Raw genomic sequence first — 19391 nt, forward strand, 5'->3', positions numbered from 1 at the left:
TGAGCGAAAAATAAAATAAAAATGAAACAGTGTCCATGCGACTTTACAGAGGACGAAATCTTCTCAAAATATCGATTTTTTTTAAAAGCACAATAAACACAGGTTAAACAGCAACAGAGCTCTACTCTTTTTTTGTTTGTTAAAAAACTCTTTTTCTAAAATTTAATTTAATAATCTATTTGTATATACAAAAAAAAGAAGAAAAGTTTTTGGACGGTCACATGTGAGTGTGTCGGGAGAAAATCAAATAAAATGCAACTAAAACAACTACCGGAGTTATTGCTTATTACTGCTGGAAAGAGGATGGGCATCTGTTCCATGGTCTGCTGTTGTAGTTTGGACTTTTTTCTCCTTGTTGCTGTTTTTTTGTGTGTGTTTTTTTTTTTGAAGGACTTGGTTTGTGCCGTTTCTATGGACAGCTCTAAAGTAGGCAAGTGCAGGATTGCTTGTTGTAGCTGCTTGTCGAGGGTAAAGAAACCAAAACAAAAGACACGCACGCACGCGCGCACACACACACACACACACACAATTTCCACTCATTCAAAATGCAATGAGCACCCACATTCGACAGGAATGTTCCCCCCCCCCCGTCCCAATTCTTTTGTGGTTGTTTTCCTCCACGCTTGATTGGAAACAATCACAACAGACACACTTTGTTTGTTTGCTTTAGAAGCTTAGTAGTGGTGTTTCTCATCGGCTTCCACACTGGTTTGTTTCACAATAGCACCAATTCAAGTGTCCGAGCGCCCGCGGTGTTGAAAAAAAAAAAGACATTAAGACGAGGATTAAACTCAAGGCTGGAAGGACGTGTTGTCGGGAACCGAGCTGTGTTGATATGACAAAAGTTCACCCACAGTGTTCAATTCAAGTCCACATCGGAGACCGTTCCCGATCATCCAGGCCCATCGTCACCACATCGGAATGGGATTCACAGGATCATCCTCACGCATGAACCCACAGGGGAGATAGTTTTTTTTGTTTTTAAATTTATAAGAATTTAAGTGCATTTTTGGATCAAATTGGGGATTGTGAGTATATAAAAAAAAAAAAAAAAACAGACATTGGATGATTTGCGAGCGTAAAATCAGTCATTCGTTTTAAATTACAGGATTAAAAATGTACAATGATGTCAAATTTTTTTTTTTTTCATATCAACCATCTCCCTTTAAAAAGAGGAGAAGAACATCAAATTGTCAATCTCACATCACTGTGTTTGGGTCCCCGGTGTCAGGAGTGGTAATTTAAAGGCTGAGGACAGAGGAGGTGGAGGTGGGGGAGGCAGAGGCTCCGTGGCCTCGGTCATCGTCTGAGTTGGGCGGGTGTGTGTGTGTGTGTGTGTGTAGGCGTGGCTGGGTGGATAAACAGACGGGCGGGCGGGTTGGTCAGGAACGATGTGAGGCTCTAGGAGGAGAAGGCAAGTTTGACACTGCAGGAGGAGTAGCCCTCGTCGCTGGCCATGCTCTGCAGGCTGCTGTGGTCGTCCAGGTCGCTGGTGCTGGCCGTGCTCACACTGTCCAGCTCTCCATGGGAGAACTCCGTGCTTTCCACGTCCACCTCGATCTCCTCTGCAGCCGAGAAACGGAGAGGAAACAGACAAAAGAAAAATACACGACTGATTAAAAACAACGTCCACTGTGAATGAAGGCTGGAGGCAGTAGAGGAAAAGGAAAGAGAATAGAAAAGAGAATGTATTTTTCTCACGCACTTTTGTTCCGCCCACTAATTTCCTTTTGCCCCCTGGTATTTTTCTTTTGCCAATATGAAATATGAAGAACATGAACAACTAAGGCAGTAATGCAACAGTAAGGATGGCAACTGCTGTTGAAAAAACAACAACCTATAAATGACTTTCTGAAGAAACAATAGATAATAGATAAGATCAATTGTTGTTTTAAATTGCCTCAGAATGAGCCTTATACAGTATATTTATATCAAGAGATGTATCAGCTCTACAGACGCTGGCATTTTGGACTGCCATGTTTTTACAATAGCCCCCAAATAATAGAATTACAATATAAATACATCATTTCTTTAATATTTAGAGACTTGTAGTGGTTAGCTGTTGCCTTTGCAGCAAGTAGACCTGTGTTCACGACCTGGTCGGAAAACAAGGGTCTTTCTGCATGAAGTTTGCATGTTCTCCCCGTGTGTGCGTGTGTGTGTGGGTTTTCTCTTCCCGTTTCCTCCCACAGTCCAAAAACATGCAATATGAGGATTAGGTCAACTAGACACTCTAAATGAACTCAAGTGAGGGAGTGAATGGTTGTTTGTCTACGTATGTGTCCCTGTGATGGACTGGCGATCTGTCCAGGGTGAACCCCGCCTGTCGCCCTATGACTGGCGCAGCACCTCATGTGGAGGATAAAGCAGTAGAAAATGGATGGATTTAGATACATGATCCAGTGTGTAAGTAATAGTGACATCTAAAGACTGCAGGTTGTAACAAAGACACATATCTGAAGTGTTCACATAGTAAGCGTGTGCTGTTTTGTCTGTCTGTGCTGCTGTAAAACATCATTTTAAAGCAACTATACATTTATGGGTACTATATCAAATTTCTGTCAATACACCCTCCTAAATGTTACATTCTGGACCTCTACATTCTCTTTAAAAGCACATGCATTTAAGTCTCTATGCCAAGAAATCTATTACTTACACCTCACTTCACCTACAGTCCCTGTGGGGGCTCTGAACAGTGTTGTAAAATTAGCCTGAGAGCAGCTGGAGTGTTTTGATGGCCTCAGAGTCACTAAATTAACAATCCCTCCTCACCTTGGTCAGAGTCAGATCGGTCAGAACAGAGGGCAGAGCCCACACTGTCCATGCGTATCCTCTCCCCCTCTCCCGGGCTGCTCTGGGCTGCGGCGCCGCTGCCTCCCCCCAGCAGCTCCAGCTGCCGCTGGAGGTGCCTCTGCTCACGCTCCAGAGACTCCAGCTGGTACTGGCTCTTCCTGTCCACCTCTTCAAGTTTCTGACAGAGGAGAGAGAGAGAGAGAGGGAGAGATTCAGCAGGGGAGACAGAGAAGAGGTCAACTATAAAAGCAGAGCACCGAGATAAATGTAAGCATGGAGGAGGGAAGGAATGCTAGACACAAAAAAAAAAATGAGAAGGTGAGACAAAAGAAGGGCGTGTGCAGGCAGACAGAGGGACAGACGGCGACGAAGTACAGAGCAGATAAGAGCGAGAGAAGGAGGAAGACCTGAGACAAGAATGCAGATACGGAGGAGATAAGACGCTGGAGATTTGTCTGTATGGAAATTCCCGTCAAAGACACACGTGCCTGTTTTGACATTAAGCCCCCGGAACTTTGTCTTTTCCATCGTACAGGTCAGGCTAAAATAAGCCTCACGCTTCTGCCCAATATTCCTCTTTTGGTCACCAAAATAAAAGGAAACTCACTCTTTCGGATCTCTGCCCTGCCAGCCGCCAAGTCAGGGGCGTCAAACTCATTTACAGTTGAGGTCGGGTGACTCGTGGAGAGCTGCTGCATGATGTCACAACGCACCAGCAATGCATTCTGGGGTTAATACTACATACCACCAGGCCAGTATCATTAGACGTAAGGTATTATCCCGCGCCTCGAATACAACTGTGCTGCACTGTGACAGGATGTGATCTGCAGGCCTGGAGTTTGACATGTCACGCGCCTCTGTTTACTTCTTGCGCGATTACACTACGAGTGAGACTGATGGCAGGAAGTGATGAGTGCTGTGCCGCGCCGGGCTCTAACCTCACAGCCTTATGTCACGGCCATCGTGACATTGTGACATAATGCTGACGAGCGTGACTCCCGGCGACGGACCACAGCAGTGGGCCATCAATAAGCAACGGATTGACTCGCGCTGACAGGAGAAGTGCAGAGATGTGGCGGTAATAGAGCGGGTGTTTGTATATATGTCTGTGCGTAACACGTACAATAACAACATGGCCTTTATGCTCTCCCCGTCTGTTACGTGAGCACACGCCACACAGGACGCCTCGCATGCGGCCTGCTCAGTCTCAGGCAGTCACATGTCTGTTGTTCCAGGGGATGGAAGGCGCTGATGGAGCTGATGTCTTAACGCATTACATACACAGCTGAAGCCTGGATTATCAGGCAGGGAAAGTCTCACCCGTGACCTTGTGATTACCAGTTTGTGTCCACAATTTTCATATTTAGTCCACAACACGTTGTATTAATGGCATGGATTTATGTAAGTATTTTCAGACGCAATTTACTTAACTCATTTCCTACATCGTGTTCACACAGTGAAATAATTCTCATTAAACGCTCCAGTCGATCAACGCTGCGCTAAAAGCCCTCGCTGCACTCGATAACTGCATGTGAAACAAACAGGGACACATGCTGTAACTTTCATATTCATAGTAATCCCGGCGGTGTGGAGCTGACCAAAGGGGAGAATAAATTAAATCTAAGGATGGATTTATTTGTTTGTATCAGTACACAGTCCTGTGCAAATGCAATGCTATAATGATGTTTCTCCATCACTTTATTGTGACACATCCAGAAAACACTGGAAACATGTATACAGTTTTAAAATGAAACATTTATTCTACTCTTACACTTGAACAACCCTGGATAATTAATGTTACCGTCCTACGATGTCATGTTGGAAAACATCTGCTGTGAAAAAGACTTGCATTACACATGTTCTACCAGTTAATGACCGCTTGCATCACTCCAATCCAAATACCAAAGCGGACTTTATTAGTCATGAGAGGCGTTACTCTTTTTTGCTCAGTTTAGTTGTAAAAAACACTTGTGTGTCACCATTCGGTGTTTTTATTTTCCGTCTTTCCATCTGTGGTCGATGTTTGACGACAGTAAAAAGGTGACCCGGGACCAGCTGCAGCTCCACTAATCCCTTACCTTTATGTGTGCTTTGGCTTTGTTGAGCAGGCCCAGAGTGGTGTGGCGATTGCAGTCAGGTCCCAGAGGTATGAGGGTCTTCAACCGCTCCAGACACAGCCGCAGGTGAGCTCGTCTGCAAAGAACAAAAAAGAAAAAGAAAAAAGAAGAATATTGTCATGAGATAAATCACCAAAGACAGCAGAAAGGGTTAATGCTTGTGTTTTTGCTCAGGCAGCAAGAAAGATTTCTTGACTCGTCTAGCTTGTGTGGCGATTTCATTTGAAACCAGTTCAATCCCGTTTGAAACCAGTTCACTGGTGCATCATGTCAAAGGTCAGAAGATTCTCACTGTTTGGTTCTCTCTTCCACTTATTCAACTTATTCTATTATTCTTTTACTTGTAAATACTGAATATGAATATATATTGTTTTAACTGAGAGAAGCCTAGCTGCAGAAATGATAAAATATCCTCAAGGTAACTTAGGGCAATAACATAACAACAAAAGCAATAACACGAGCATCTTAAAAAAATCTACAATTCAGTGTATATCAGTATCCCAGCAGTCTTGGGTGTAGGCTCATTAAAACACATTCATATTTATTCTTATTATAAACTCCCCAGCTTACAGTTCAAAACACAGCAGGTTACATATGATTGATATCTCATGTCAGCCCCGAGACAATAGAATGGCCTCTGCTGGCTAATATTTATTTGTTGCTCTCAGCTATAGTTTTCCATCTCCTTGCCTACATTGCAAGTTTCAGCGGGGAGAGGATGGGGGAGGGGGAGGGTAGGCGTGTGCCATGGCATTTCCTGGACCCTGCTCGTCTTGTACACTCCATCTTCCTGACAGTCCCTTATTCTGTACTATCTATCCTGCTAATGGCCCCGAGTCAAGAGGTAAAGAGAGATAATTATGCCTATAACACAATCAGCACTCCATTAGCAGGACCTGTCCTATCAGTTCGCCTGAAGCAAAAAGTGGAGCGATGTGAAGCCGGTGGACTCAGTGGAGCGATCCCCGGCTCAGGAACTATGCTGTATCTCTATGGGGAGTCCCAAGGAGACAAGCACAAGGCAAGCAGGGAAGGAATTCACTAGGCTGGAGTGCTCTCTGCTACGCTCCGTCACTTTAAGACAGGTGGAGACATGCGAGTGCTCGATACAGTGTATCTGCCTGTCTGTCTGTCTGTCTATGTGTGTGCGTGTGTGTGTGTGTGTGGTGGGGGAGTTAAGCTATGCATGGATGCTGATAAGAACACGAGAGGAGTACAAACCATTAAACCATTACAGCGTGTGTGTGTGAGAGTGAATGAAGAGTAGCTCCAGTTCAGTTTGTAGTCATTCAAGTTTGGGAGTCACAAGACAGACACACACAAACACACACACACACACAAACTTCATAGACAAAATGCATTCCTTAGACCCTTAACCTAACCTTAACCATCTTAACCACATGCTCAACCCTCACCCTTAACATAACCCTCACTTCAAGCCAATTCTCAGCGTAACCCTAAAACCAAGTCTTAACCCTCACAAAGTAATTTATAGCTGGGAGGACCTGCTAAAATATCCTCACAGCAGGGCTGTCCCCTGTTAGGCCCTGGTATACTTCCGTGCACATGCTGCATTGCGCGTCACATTTCGCGGACCTTGGTATAGATGCGTCAGGGTCCTGTAGTATCTCACTTCACCATCGGGTCACGGTACAAGTCTGGACGCCAGAAACAGGACGCATTCCTATCACAGAAGAAGAGAACGATGCTACGGCTCCCTCGGACACGTCTGGTTCAAGCGGCTCATCAGCTAAAAGGTCTGTCGGGCAGTGGAGTCGGGGTGTCAGGCGCCACGAGGGTCGCCAGCGGTGGGTGACTATTCTTGGTGACTACTTCTTCTGTTCTGTTCTGGGTTAATACTCTTTGTGCGCATCCTGCATGTTGCATGCGGTGTGCGTTGGGTCTGCACGGGCTGTGCTTGGAAGTATACCAGGGGCTTTAGTGTCAACCACAAGAATCATTAGTTGGTGAGATGTTTATCGTTTAATCGCAGGGAAAAAAACAGGAACTCTATTGGGAACCATCTTCAATGTGCTGAGGAAAAGTCGACTAGAGGCCTCAAATGACGACTGATCAACTAAAAATTCTTAGTCGTGGGCAGCCTTTCCTCACAATGTCAAAATATCCTCAGAGTATTCCAAGTTTGGATGATGACTATCAGTCTGGCTCAGGTCGTCTGTCTGTCTGTGTAATCAGCTCTATTCATGGTGGAGAGTCTCGCCCACCATTGCTCCTTCTCTGTGAAAGCATCCAACAGTGTCATCTGTACTTCAACATCACCATCTGACCACACACACACACACACACACACACACACACACACACACACACACACACACACACACACAGTTATCGGCTGGCAATTATTCACATTGTGCTCTTTCACAGCAGCCTGAAGGCACAGACATCTCCACCTGGGAGGCAGCGTGTGGACACCACGGCAGACAAACTGCCTCCATTTTGTTTCAGTGCGGTAATTGTTGAACCAATGCATGAAGTGTCATTTACAGCAATTTGCTCCGATTTTTAACAACATTTCAAACAAAGTGGGTCATGTACATGGTCTGCTGCGGCACTAAATCATTTATTGTGCTGCTGTAGCAGAGGAGCTGACACAAATGGAATTTCACATTACACACATGCTTGCTTGTGAATGTCCCAGTTTTTAGTTTGAAGGCTTGAGCACACTATGTTATCGTACAAACACACAGAGGCATGGACCGTGTGAGGGCAGAGAAGGACACACTGGTCATGTGTGTGAGCCCATGGATTTCTCTGTGTGGCCTATCAGGCGTCACAGCAAACTCCAGACACTGGAGGCATCAGTCTTCTCCCAGACTCTTATCCAGATTAAAACAACTATCTCAGCAGACGACCCCAGATAACTTCCACTCACAACCACTCCCGTCCTTCTCCCCTCCTCGCTGACTGACCCACTGACATGATGATCATATGGAGGACACAGTGGTACGGCGGCCACAGAGAGTGCTCTGCAAAGTGCAATCACATTTTGCACAGCGCCTAAATAACATCCCATTATGGTTCTTAACACTAAGACTTCTATTAGCAAGTGCGGTGAGAGAAACGACTTGTTGGGCTGCTGATTCGCAACTTTTTTCCAAGTCAGTGTGAAAGCAAAAACACCCTTCAACACCCATGTGATGATGATGAGGGGGAGGAAGACGGAAAGGAGTAGACTGCCATGTTGTCATACGCTGCAGCACTTTGGCTCCGGTTTCCGTGACCCTACATACTTCTTCTCTAACAGCAACACACGCTTTTGGTTGGTAGCATTCATCACGCCCTCCCTGTGTCTCTTATCGATAGACAGACATATGAGACGCCTGCATGGCCTGTATCCTAATCTCTGGGTGCATGGTGTGCTCTACTGTGGAACACTCTGATAACTAGAGAGCAAAGAAGCTCCAAAAAAAAAAACATCGGAGGGAGTAGTGGAGGAACACTGTGCACTATGTTGTGTAATTCATGGGGATCACACTGAACCGCCTGGTGAAGGAAAGACAAGTATTTCAAATTCTGGGAGAAAAATGTCCACGTTATTTCACTGGAGCGACGGGCAACAGAGACGTGTTTATCTGGTCGGACCGCACCAACACCGCAAACTACAGTATCTCACAAACGAATGTCAGCAAGGTCACAAGCCAAGGGATACCCGTGATTCCACAAAGACCAGTAACTTAACCCTGAAAGGCTTGTTTATCATGGAGACCCAATGCCAAAGAGCTTAAGCCATCTGGAGATTACAATATGAGTGGCAGCTTATGACCATAAATACCTGCACGCTGCAGCCAGAGAGTCTCTTTGCCTCCACCCTCTTCTAGCCACGTAACACAGCAGCCGCCAACAGAGCCTACTTTCCCCCAGTTCTTGGAAAACACTGCTGCTAGTTACACAAACGAACGTGGATTTAACCTAATGTGCTCAGCTGCTGAGGACTGATGAAGTAGACTTGGTTAAAGGACATCACAGGTGGAGTCAGAAGGCTACAGTTAGCGTGGCATCGCTAAATCCAATATCAAGCTATCTTACAAGCTGAAGCAAGAGTATTTAACACTTATACTCTTATACACTTGCAGCCATCTCAGCAGCCACTGGTGTTAAAATGAGGCGTTATTGCATCGTTGGTGCTTTACAAATGTAATGGGTTGGCTTATTATTTGACCAATCATGGCAGTGTACTTATACACATGTAGGTCATGAAACAGACCTGTTTCCTCTGCAGAAAAGTGCTTTCCTAATTCCTGGAACTCTGCCTCGCTTTCGAAGCGAATGGTAAAATCACTGCTTTAATGCATTTTACACCTATAACACACACACACACACACACATTCACAACCTTCTTGAACCATGAGCCTGGAGCACTGTTACACAGGCACAATGTGGACATGCATTGCATTTTACACCACGGGTAGATCAGGGGGTAGTCAGTTAAAATCCCCAAGAGGTCCAGATAGAAAAAATACCTTAAGCAAAGGTCTGGAACATCATTATGTCATTACAGCAAATGTAATTGGTTAAGTGGTTAAATCCAATATGCTAAACATTTTATTGGACTTAACATTGGAGTTATCCGACTTTCACATCAAACTATGCTGAAAATGGAATAAAAACCTTTTCGTCAAGGAATACACAAAAAAAAAACCTAATATAGATTAGAAAGCACTTTAGATACACATGTAAAAATAATTTTAGGGACTAGACTCAAAGGTGTACACTGATAACATTAAGTTTGTTTCATTCTCAGATCACAGAATGTGAAGATCCTTCTCTTCCTGGGGTGTGTGTGTATCTTGCTCACTGTTGTTCACACAGGAAGCTGTAATTATGCCACAAAATACTTTTAAATACTGCTGTGTACTTAAGTTTGCCAGGACCCTTCAGTGTGAAGCAGCACATCTGTTTAAATATTTCACAATAAAAGAATAAAATGGATTCATGGAACTGAAAAAGCAGAATGCTTTTACTTTGAAACAAGCATGTAGCATTTGTGGCAGATATAGATGTTGAAACTGTGGTGAGAGATAATGTTCAGTTCATTTTGGTGACTAAAAGTAGACGAGAGCTCTTAAAAAAAAGCTGCGTGGTTTCCTCACTTGAGATGTACCTGAAAGGCATGTCTCATATGGGAGTGTAATAAAAAGCCGGCTGTTGAGTGACGCAGGAGCTCTGTTCATGTGTCATTTGACTGATAATATGATTGGTCTGCATTTCCTGGAAATGCTGCGCCAGTAATGACACTAATACTTCATCAAAAGTATTTTATAGTAACAGGTCTGGGTCCAGATCCAGCACCGGGCATGCCCATTGGTGATTTGGAACTTGGATCAACAAAGCAGAGCCGTGAGCATTGAGGTCCAACACAAAAAAGTAAAACAATCGTCAATTTTTCAGATTATTTTTTAGATTTTCTGTTACAATAAACAGAAAGCAAAACAAGATTTGAAAAAAAAAAAAAAAACAAACATTAAAAAGTTATTCAACACTTTATTGCAGGTAGTATTGAAGGCTACCACTTTTCATTTGTGTGGCACAGTGGCACAGTGAGCTTGCCAGTGAAGATTGCCTAAATAGGAAACTCTCTCTCTCTCTCTGTCTGTCACATATTACATAACATGTGGACAGTTGCTACCAGGATCTGTGTTCCAAACTGTCATGCAGAGCAGGGACATTCAATCCCTCACCGACAACAAGACAGCACAACAAAACAGCCGCCTTTGTCCTTGTATTCAGAGATTCCTGGGAGTAAAAGGTGAATACAAATACATCTTTCATTATTACGTTGTTTGTTTTGCAGCCGTTTGGTCGTATCTGAGCAAACAGCTGCTTTTGAAATCCTCACTCTCCCCGGCTGTGAGGTGAGGCACTGAGTTTCTGTGGACCTGAGCCTTAATACAAAGTGATTTATAATGCAAGCGGCTATACAAAGGAAACCACATCTAAAGCTAATGGTGATCCCCACGCGTTCATTGGTTACCTGAAACTTAAATGATAAACATACACAGCTCAGCTTGTGAATGCATGTAAATGTCCACAAGCTGCAGTTCTTTTTAGTTTGAATTTGTGAAGACGGTCAGCTTATTGTCATGCATCTGCTGTGCAGTGTGTCTGAATAAAGGGTGGCTTACTTTAAAAATGACCTTGAAACATCATCGTCATATTTTGGATTTATTAGGAGAAGAAAATGCATGTACAACAATTGCACTTGTGGTCTTATTACGATTACTATGCTCGTTTCATCCATTTTAGATCAGCAACGAAAAGAGTGACGATACGGGCCTGTGAAATATAAACACTTCTATCCAAAGACAGGACTTGCAGGCTGACAACAGACACAGCCAGCCTCTCCATTCCTCCTGAGACAAAAGGGCACTTCCATTCTACCAGCATATGCGTGTGTGTGTGTGTCTTCCATGCTTGTGTGTTCTTTTGGCTCCTGTTCCTGATGGGCCCCAGATGGGTACGCAGGCAGGCAGCTCTGCCTTTTGGCTTTGACATGTGAACGAGTAGCAAGTCGGCCCAGGGTCACTGAACTGCACCTTTCCTCCTCGTCCTCCCACTGTCATCCCAACTCCCCAAGAGCCACAGGCACTCGCACAAATCCAACCGTTCTCTCTTTCCTTAGTCTTGTGATTGCAAATGCAAAGCCTTGCCTTGTTTTTTTAAGGAAAAATATCGCTGCATTGTGGATTGGCCTGTTAGAATTGTGGTCGAGTATTTCTGGTAAAAAGAAATCTGTCATAATGGTCTGCTCTCCAGCTCCTGTGTCCGTCTCACATGTCGCTGAATTGCATCGAACTACCTCGAAAATGAATGAAGTGGAGTCCTTGTATGAAGGCCCCTTTGAAGCCCGGCTGCCCACAACAGCTCGAACAAAACCTTCACCCATCACACACTCCTCGTCAGCACAGCAAACACCACCTCCGCAAAAATCCTCCTTCATCCTTGTAACAAACGTGCGTGCACACACGTGCCTTTCAACACAACACAGGGCAGAAAAACACTACACAATATGCTATGTGGAAGTCTGCGTGTTCTGATATACGAGTGATGAGGAGGATTTCCATCAGCCTATTTTAGGCACATTGGATGGTGACAGAAGATTTGGAATTTTTCTCTAGGGGAGGTGGAAAAGTCGCAGTGCGTATGAAAGGTAAATGCAAATAAGTCCAACGGAATTGGATTCAGCGGAAAAGTATGATCACATGACCCAAACGTCCCTTCGGCTGTCACATTTGGTTCTCTGGAAAAATAGCAGAGATTGTGGTAAGTCACAGAGCCACTTCTATAGTGGCTCTGACTTTCATGCCATCGAACGCATATTTCTGCCAACCTTTACACAACAGTGGTGGATGGAAAATAAAGAAACACCTACTGACAATTCTCACCAGACAATTGACACATTTAAATTTCCATCACTGCAATGTGGACAAAACTGAAGCTGTAATTTCAACAATATTTTAGATGACAAGAGCGTTTGTCCCTGTCGTGATGTGACAATATAGCAGCGGCTGTGGAGCAAATTAAAGGCAAAAGTGTAAACAGCAAGCTGACAGTAAAGCCCACATTTAAAACACTTAAGTATTTTTCATTTAAACAATCCCTCAGACAGTCTTGTTTTCCAAGTTGTATAAACACAGGACCTGTATTTCAACCGTGCCAGCCTTTTCCCCCCAGTGTTTTTAGCTGCATGGGAAACATTTCAACGTTTCAGGAGAACGCTGTTGTGCTGACTGTTGCGGATTGGGCAAACACAAGACTCCATAGTGAGTTCCTCAGTAAGTAAGCAAGCAGTAACTGCCTAGATAATGGGACTCTGGGCGGAAAAAAAACAAACTTTATTAGGTAAGGTACTGCCTGCCAAAGAAATAAGCCGCATGTTTTTAATTCATTAACAGCTGTTTCTGCAAAAATGTATTCCGCTGCACATATACATGCAAATTATACAGTCCATGAGTCTGTGGCGTTATCAAATTTAAGAATCTTCCAACCACTAGACTCAAATGTAGTTTTGCAGGTGCATCCTGTTTCTTCACTTTACATGACTTGATTAGTGTGAATGCAAATATGTCTTTGATTGAAAGAAACTGAGCTTTATTGATGTCTGAACCTCAGAGATAAACTTGAGCAAACGTGAGTTGTGGCATCTCCTGTGGACCGTAAGTATCAAAAGAAGAGGGCTGGCGAGCACAGGAAAAAGGGAGAATACATATTCATGTTATGGTCTGTGTGCAAAATAATTGGCAATAAAAGAACACCTGGTTTGAAGAGTGACGAGGACAGAACGGCATTTTTTTTTTTCCATTTTAGGAAACAAAAACAGCTGCAAACAGCAGTGACAGAGCAACAACCAGTCTCTGCTTATTTTTTCCCCAGAAACCAACGCCTTTAGTGCATGAGAGAAAAAAAATGTGCTGCCCTACATTCTGAACTTGTGTATGTAAATAATGGATAACATCTCATGCCATCCAAGATGACATAATTACTGAACGTGCTCTAAGAGAGGAGGGTCAGATTTCCAGCCCAGATACCAGTTAATACACTTCGCTTTGGCAAATCCCCCACTTGTCACAAACATATTTAACACACGCACACAATTTGACCCACTTCTAATATACGTGGAGGCAGAGGAAATCTGACCCTTCACCCAGTTATTACAATAATTACATATCAGCAGTGATATGAATTAAGACATCATCATAACAATGGGACTCTTATAAACCTCCACTTTACGGGGGAGTTCTATTGTTCTTCCGCTTTAGTCCTTCTCTCGTGTTGCAGCTCATTTAAAGCAGCCGCAAACATCATGATTAACAGTGATGTCAAAGATTTTTCGAATAATTAGAGTATCTTGTAATGCAAAGCCTTATTTAGAGAAGACTAAGCCATGTCCATTGAGCACTGCGTCAAATCAATTATCAATGGCAATTAAATCAAACACAGGGAATATGGGTGCAGATTTTCTTTTTCTTTCTAGGCTTGGAGCATTCATTTCCAAAAATGTTTCCCATGTATTATTCGAAGGTTTAAAAATAGCCGGTGTGAAAAGTCCGCCGCTTCAATGGTCCACACCAGTCGTTCAGTCAATTCACAAGCACAGCTCATACTCCAGCATCGCACACACACACACACAGTAAAACAACATGTGAACATGTGGTACGTCGATCCACACTCTGTAGATGGTGACATGTAATATACATGGAGAGGGGCAGGGCTCAAGCCACACGGCAGCCTATACATTTGTTCCCCCATGATGCTTTGCTGCGACTGTAAAGAGCCACTATTGAAACCAGAACAAAGACAAAAAAAAGTCTTTTGAACTTAGAAAAAGGCAACGGAAATAAAACAGCAATGGGCATTTGGCTCAAGTTTAAAATGCACAGGGAGGGTAAGTAAAGCTGGATATGAAAAAAAAACAATTGTACCGTGTGAATTACAATACAACCACAGACAATACATTGGCCCTCTGTTTGCTCACTACCTTTGTTTACTGGTCCACTGGCTTAAAACAAAGAGCAGTTGTTGTTTTTTCTACTAAAGATGTCCCTTCTAGGATTCTCTTGGCAGCGAGGTGGGGATTGGTGGTCATTCTTTCTCTTTCTCACATGACTGCTGTGGGTTGCAGTCAGGATCACATGTTTACCCATACAGACAGTGGCACCTGACTGAATAGGCTTTCTTTTCTTTTTTTTTTATATAGGGAAAACCACCACTCACTAGCCTGACTGCTGGAACAGTCATGAAAGAGTCTACAGCCTGGCCACAAAACTGGAGCCTGCTTTATGTACTTTAGCCAACCTCAGCTTAATTACCTGGGCTATAAATGGAAGGTTCAGGAAATGACAAATGCAGATGGAGTTGAGCTTATGTGTGGAAAAAAGACGGGATTGGATGTTGAAATCATTCTACTTTAATTATCATTTATGTGGAACGTCAGTAATACCTGAACAATTCACTAGGCCACACCACTAACTTTTGAAACTTTAAGGCTGTTACTGTGGCAACGACAAACAAACAAACTGTAGGGCTGCACATTGACTGTTGCTAAGCCAGGTAGTCTGTCACATTTTTAGAGCAATATTTGCCGTACAATGATTGTAGGCACGAGGCACTTTTTCTCTGAACAGACTGATGATTATCTACTCTTCTATAAGATGCAGACAGATGGGATGGAGTCAGCGCCACATAGAGAAGGGTGAAAGATACAGAGAGTGGGGGAGGAAGGGGAGTGTTCCGCCTGTGTAATCTGCCCAGAAACTAGCCACAAGCACAAACCAGGACCAATCTGTCAGGAGTTCCATTGGGTTTAGTGATAGAAACGACTGAATCGACTCTTATTATTCCAGCTTTCCACTTAAATGTGACATGCCTACTCAAATACTTGTGGGGAGAAAAGACCGACGTACATGCTTAGTGTTGAGCACATTCATCCAAGTGTCACGAGTGCATGTTTTTCACACATGGGTGACAGCAGTAAAAATTCAAACTCCAACCATAAAAGATTAAGGGTCATGCATGCTCACAGCTCCTACACACAGAGGACTAAGTGAATTGAGCCAATGATCGTGTGCTCTGACAGTGACAGCAGGTAAGTGCTCATTAGGCTATTTTTTACTGAAACCTAAGGAAAATGTACGTAATCTCTTAGTTCTGTGTTACCCTCTCAGTGAAAAATCTATGGTTTCTGCAAAAATGCACTACTCAGCCATACTCCCAACAGGTTGCAACCTACTCCTGCCATTGTCAGTCTTGGCGTAACATGAACCACTTCCTGTGAATAGCAGGCGACACAAGACGTACACAATTTGCATCATGCAAACTCATTTGGCAATGGCTTGACTGTAACAGACATTAATTTACACGCTAAAGTTATGCACTGCAGCTTCAAATATGGATGGAAATGCCTGTCTCTTTCCCACACACAGGAAATGCTTTCTGGTCTGTGGAATTAAGAAATTATAGACAATCCTTGCGATTCCATGGGAACGATGTTGAATGATGACCTGTATTCTGGTTCAATGACAGGGATTAAAGGACTGCCAAAAGGTAAACATATCACATGGTGCATGAGGGTGGGGGACTTAGGAATGGGACTTTGGTATTTCTGAGCACCAAAAAGGGGATTCAGTCTATGGAAGGAAGACAGCATCTTTGTTATTGGCAGAAAGACAGAGTTAAAAAAACACACTTGTGGATTCAGGAACCACACTGGAAACTAGGGCTGTAACTAACGATTATTTTAATAATCGAAACCCCATAATGAAAACTAAATTATGACTCCGTCAAATGTTTTGTTCAATAAGCCTTTTATCAGAATAGTTTGTGATCATTTAATAATTGCACGGTCATCAATTAGTCAAAAAAAAGAATTGCAGCCCAAGTGGAAACGGGGGAAAGAAGGTTTTTTAAAAATCAATGTGCACAGAAACCCATCACACTCCTGCTAAAGCAGTCACAAGCATTAAATGTGAGATAAATATAGTGAAACATAGCACGCAGGCCAATACAGTTGTAAAGCAGAACCCACTGAAGCTGCTCCAAGCCACAAAAAGCATACATTCAAAACGCATAGCAACAGCGAAGGCGAGGGATGGTGGACAGATTTTGAACATGGGAAACAGACGATGCAAACGATGAGTGAGTGGAGTGGGAGGAAAGGGATGAAAGAATAATGCAGCAATTTGCCCTCTTCAAGCAGCCCCAGTGATCACATGATCCCATACACACAAGAGCATGTGCCGAGTTCACTAACACAAGGATTAGTTCACACGTGCACACTGTCTTTTAATCTGCTCCACTGACACAGGTTGACTGACAGAGGGAGGGAGAAAAAAAAAAGAAAGAAGAAAATCGAGAGACAAATAGATGGAGTTAACGAAAGGGAGGACTATAAAAACAGAGCTGGGGGAGGGGGCAGCTTTAGAGTAAGTGGGACGAAGGGGCAGAGATTATGAACTGATGGATGAGACCAAGTTTGGACGTGCTGTACAACAATCAAATCACGTCAAACATGCAATGAGATATATGAGAATATATATATATATATATATATATATATATATATATATATATATATATATATATATATATATATATATATATACACACAGTCCAGTCTTCTCTGCTAATCTGCATGGACATAGACTGATTGCTTGCTTGCTTTAAACAAAGGCATCAATGATAGTGGATTCTGCATCTTGGCCTTTAACAGAGGACTTCTCATGGCTTCTTTAACATTGCTCAGAAGGATGGACCCACTCTGCTGCCTAACTGGAGGGGGCAACATTGTCCGAACACAGATGCACACACTTACTAACCTTTCGTCCACATTATCTTGTTAAGAGACTTAGCCCAGTTGGCATGTGGGTTGTTTCACTAGTGTAACTTGGTAACACACAAACGACAAACCATGACAATCAGCGTATGCTTCAAACGTTTGCTGCGATGATGAGTAAGAGTGTGAGTTGATGATGCAGGAGTCAGGCGTGGGGGCTTCGCCTTCTGTTTCCTTATCTCTTTCCTGCTATTGGAGAAAAACTACCCACTGTGATTGGACAAACAGAAGTGGTGTTTCCCCTTTTTCCCCAGCTGTACAGCTAAAAATAGAAGACCTAGTCAGATTTAGTCTAATTAAGTCTATGGTGTGTCTTCAACGAGCATCCTATTTATACCCCTTTATCTTCATCTCTCCCGTTTCCCTCTCCTTTAAGTAAGGATTAAGTTAGCTCACCTGCCAGCATGAAAAGCTACTCCAGTAAGCAGGAAGGAAAACAGAAGCATTTCTTCTGGAAACAGGTTGTAACTGTGATCTCATCCAGTGGGAACAAAGTGGACGGAACAAGACTGACAGAATGTTGTTAAAAGGACCGGCTGAACAACATGTGTGGGAGGATCCCAAGCCTTTGTATTACACTGCAGTACAGCCTGAACATACTGTACCGTACAGTCCCTGATTAATTTGAACATCGACGAGCACATTGATTTCAGTGGAACTGTTCTCATTTCAGTCAGTCGGAACCAAAACAACACTCGAGTCAGACAGCTCGGGCTTAAACCTGCTGACTAAGCCCACATGCCTGTCCAGCCTTATCCCGTTGGTTACAGTGTCCTCCGCAGAATGCTGTAGAGATGTACTTTTGCATGATAAGGGCACAACAGGAAGACGCCAAGGTAATAATGAGTCAAGGGTCATAAGAGCGAGATGAGATGTGAGACTTCACACGGGCCCTTCTTAACTCCTGTCTTGAGAACATACTGTATGTGTGGGAATAGATCCTAAAGGTTTGTCGAGTAAAACGAAAGCGACGTCTGACTCTACAGTCTCCAAGTATTTGACAGCAAGCCAATAGGACTGCCAGGACTTATCTAGAACATCAGCTCTCACCATAAGCACCTCTAAAGAAACTGTTCTAATCTCAAATTAGAGTATCTTATATTGATGTGACGGAAAAAGAAAAAAAGGTTAGTCGATTGTGAATAAAGGCCGAGTTGTCAACATACTAATGCTTTCAACAACTTTAGACTCAAAAGCTTTTATTGCAAGATGCGGCTATGTGTAATGTTTACAGTATTTTACCAAGATGTTAATGTAAAAGTTCTGAATTTGATAATCACCAAGTGGAAAACTGACGACAGCAAAGGAGACTGCACAGTTTTGTCCACACTGACATGTACCTGCGCTCCCCCCAGTTGTTGTGGAAGCATCGGAGACGTGACCACCTCCTGAAGTGGTTTGGCAGATCGGATAACAAGCCGTCCTAGGGTGTATTTACACCTGAGTTTACAATATTGGACTGCATTCCGATCACAGAAAACACATTTTAATGCCTGATGTAAAGGGAAACAAGCTTGGCTGTTAGGGACTGCCATCAGATGGCCTGGGGGGGCAACTGTCGGGGCAGCAGTAGTGGTGGTGGAGGTGGTGGGGCATGCCCCAGCACGTGTGCCTGCTCTAGCTGCGCTCACCAGACCAAAGATCAAGTCCCCTAAGCTGCTTTTCTGAGCCTAGAAAAGCTTTCAAGTCATCACGTTGATCAGAACAAATGGTTCCAGTTATACACCCTGCAGCAGAGCCTGAGAATAGGCTGCACTTACTCGGCAGACAACAGAAAGCCTGGTGAAGCAGTTTGGCTTCCTTCAAGGAGCCTCGTCACGGCCACAGAAAATGTAGCCCAGGTTTATTCATGTCTGACTGTGCGTACGACCCCGAGGCTGCAACAACAGCAGTGAGGTTATTGCCCAGTGGTTCAAAAGAATGGAAAAATTTCAGTTCCAACAGACGTACCATTTTGAAAACATTCTATACTTTTTCTCAATCAAGTTCTGAAAAATACTGGCTGAAAACAGCCCTGTAGCTGCAATAGTTTCATTTAGTTATATATGGATATGTATCATTTTACGATGCACTCAATTCTGAACCATACAGTAAATCCTGATGTACTTTTGGCAGCAAGAGAAATCGAG

General features: G+C 43.5%; 1 protein-coding gene across 2 annotated transcripts in view; it reads right to left on the minus strand.

Moving 5' to 3' along the window:
• Positions 1-222: 222 nt before the first annotated feature.
• mxi1 (max interactor 1, dimerization protein) overlaps positions 223-19391 on the minus strand; it is a 29866-nt gene continuing 10697 nt past the window's right edge. For both annotated transcript variants that reach the window (XM_058640547.1, XM_058640548.1), the window contains exons 4-6: positions 4872-4986; positions 2773-2971; positions 223-1565 (exon numbers count right to left, since the gene is read on the minus strand). In XM_058640547.1, the coding sequence (XP_058496530.1) occupies positions 1402-1565; positions 2773-2971; positions 4872-4986 (478 nt within the window). In that variant the 3' untranslated portion in view covers positions 223-1401. The remainder of the gene's footprint in view (positions 1566-2772; positions 2972-4871; positions 4987-19391) is intronic.

This window comes from Solea solea, chromosome 10 (assembly GCF_958295425.1).
Source record: "Solea solea chromosome 10, fSolSol10.1, whole genome shotgun sequence".
Lineage (NCBI taxonomy): Eukaryota > Metazoa > Chordata > Actinopteri > Pleuronectiformes > Soleidae > Solea > Solea solea.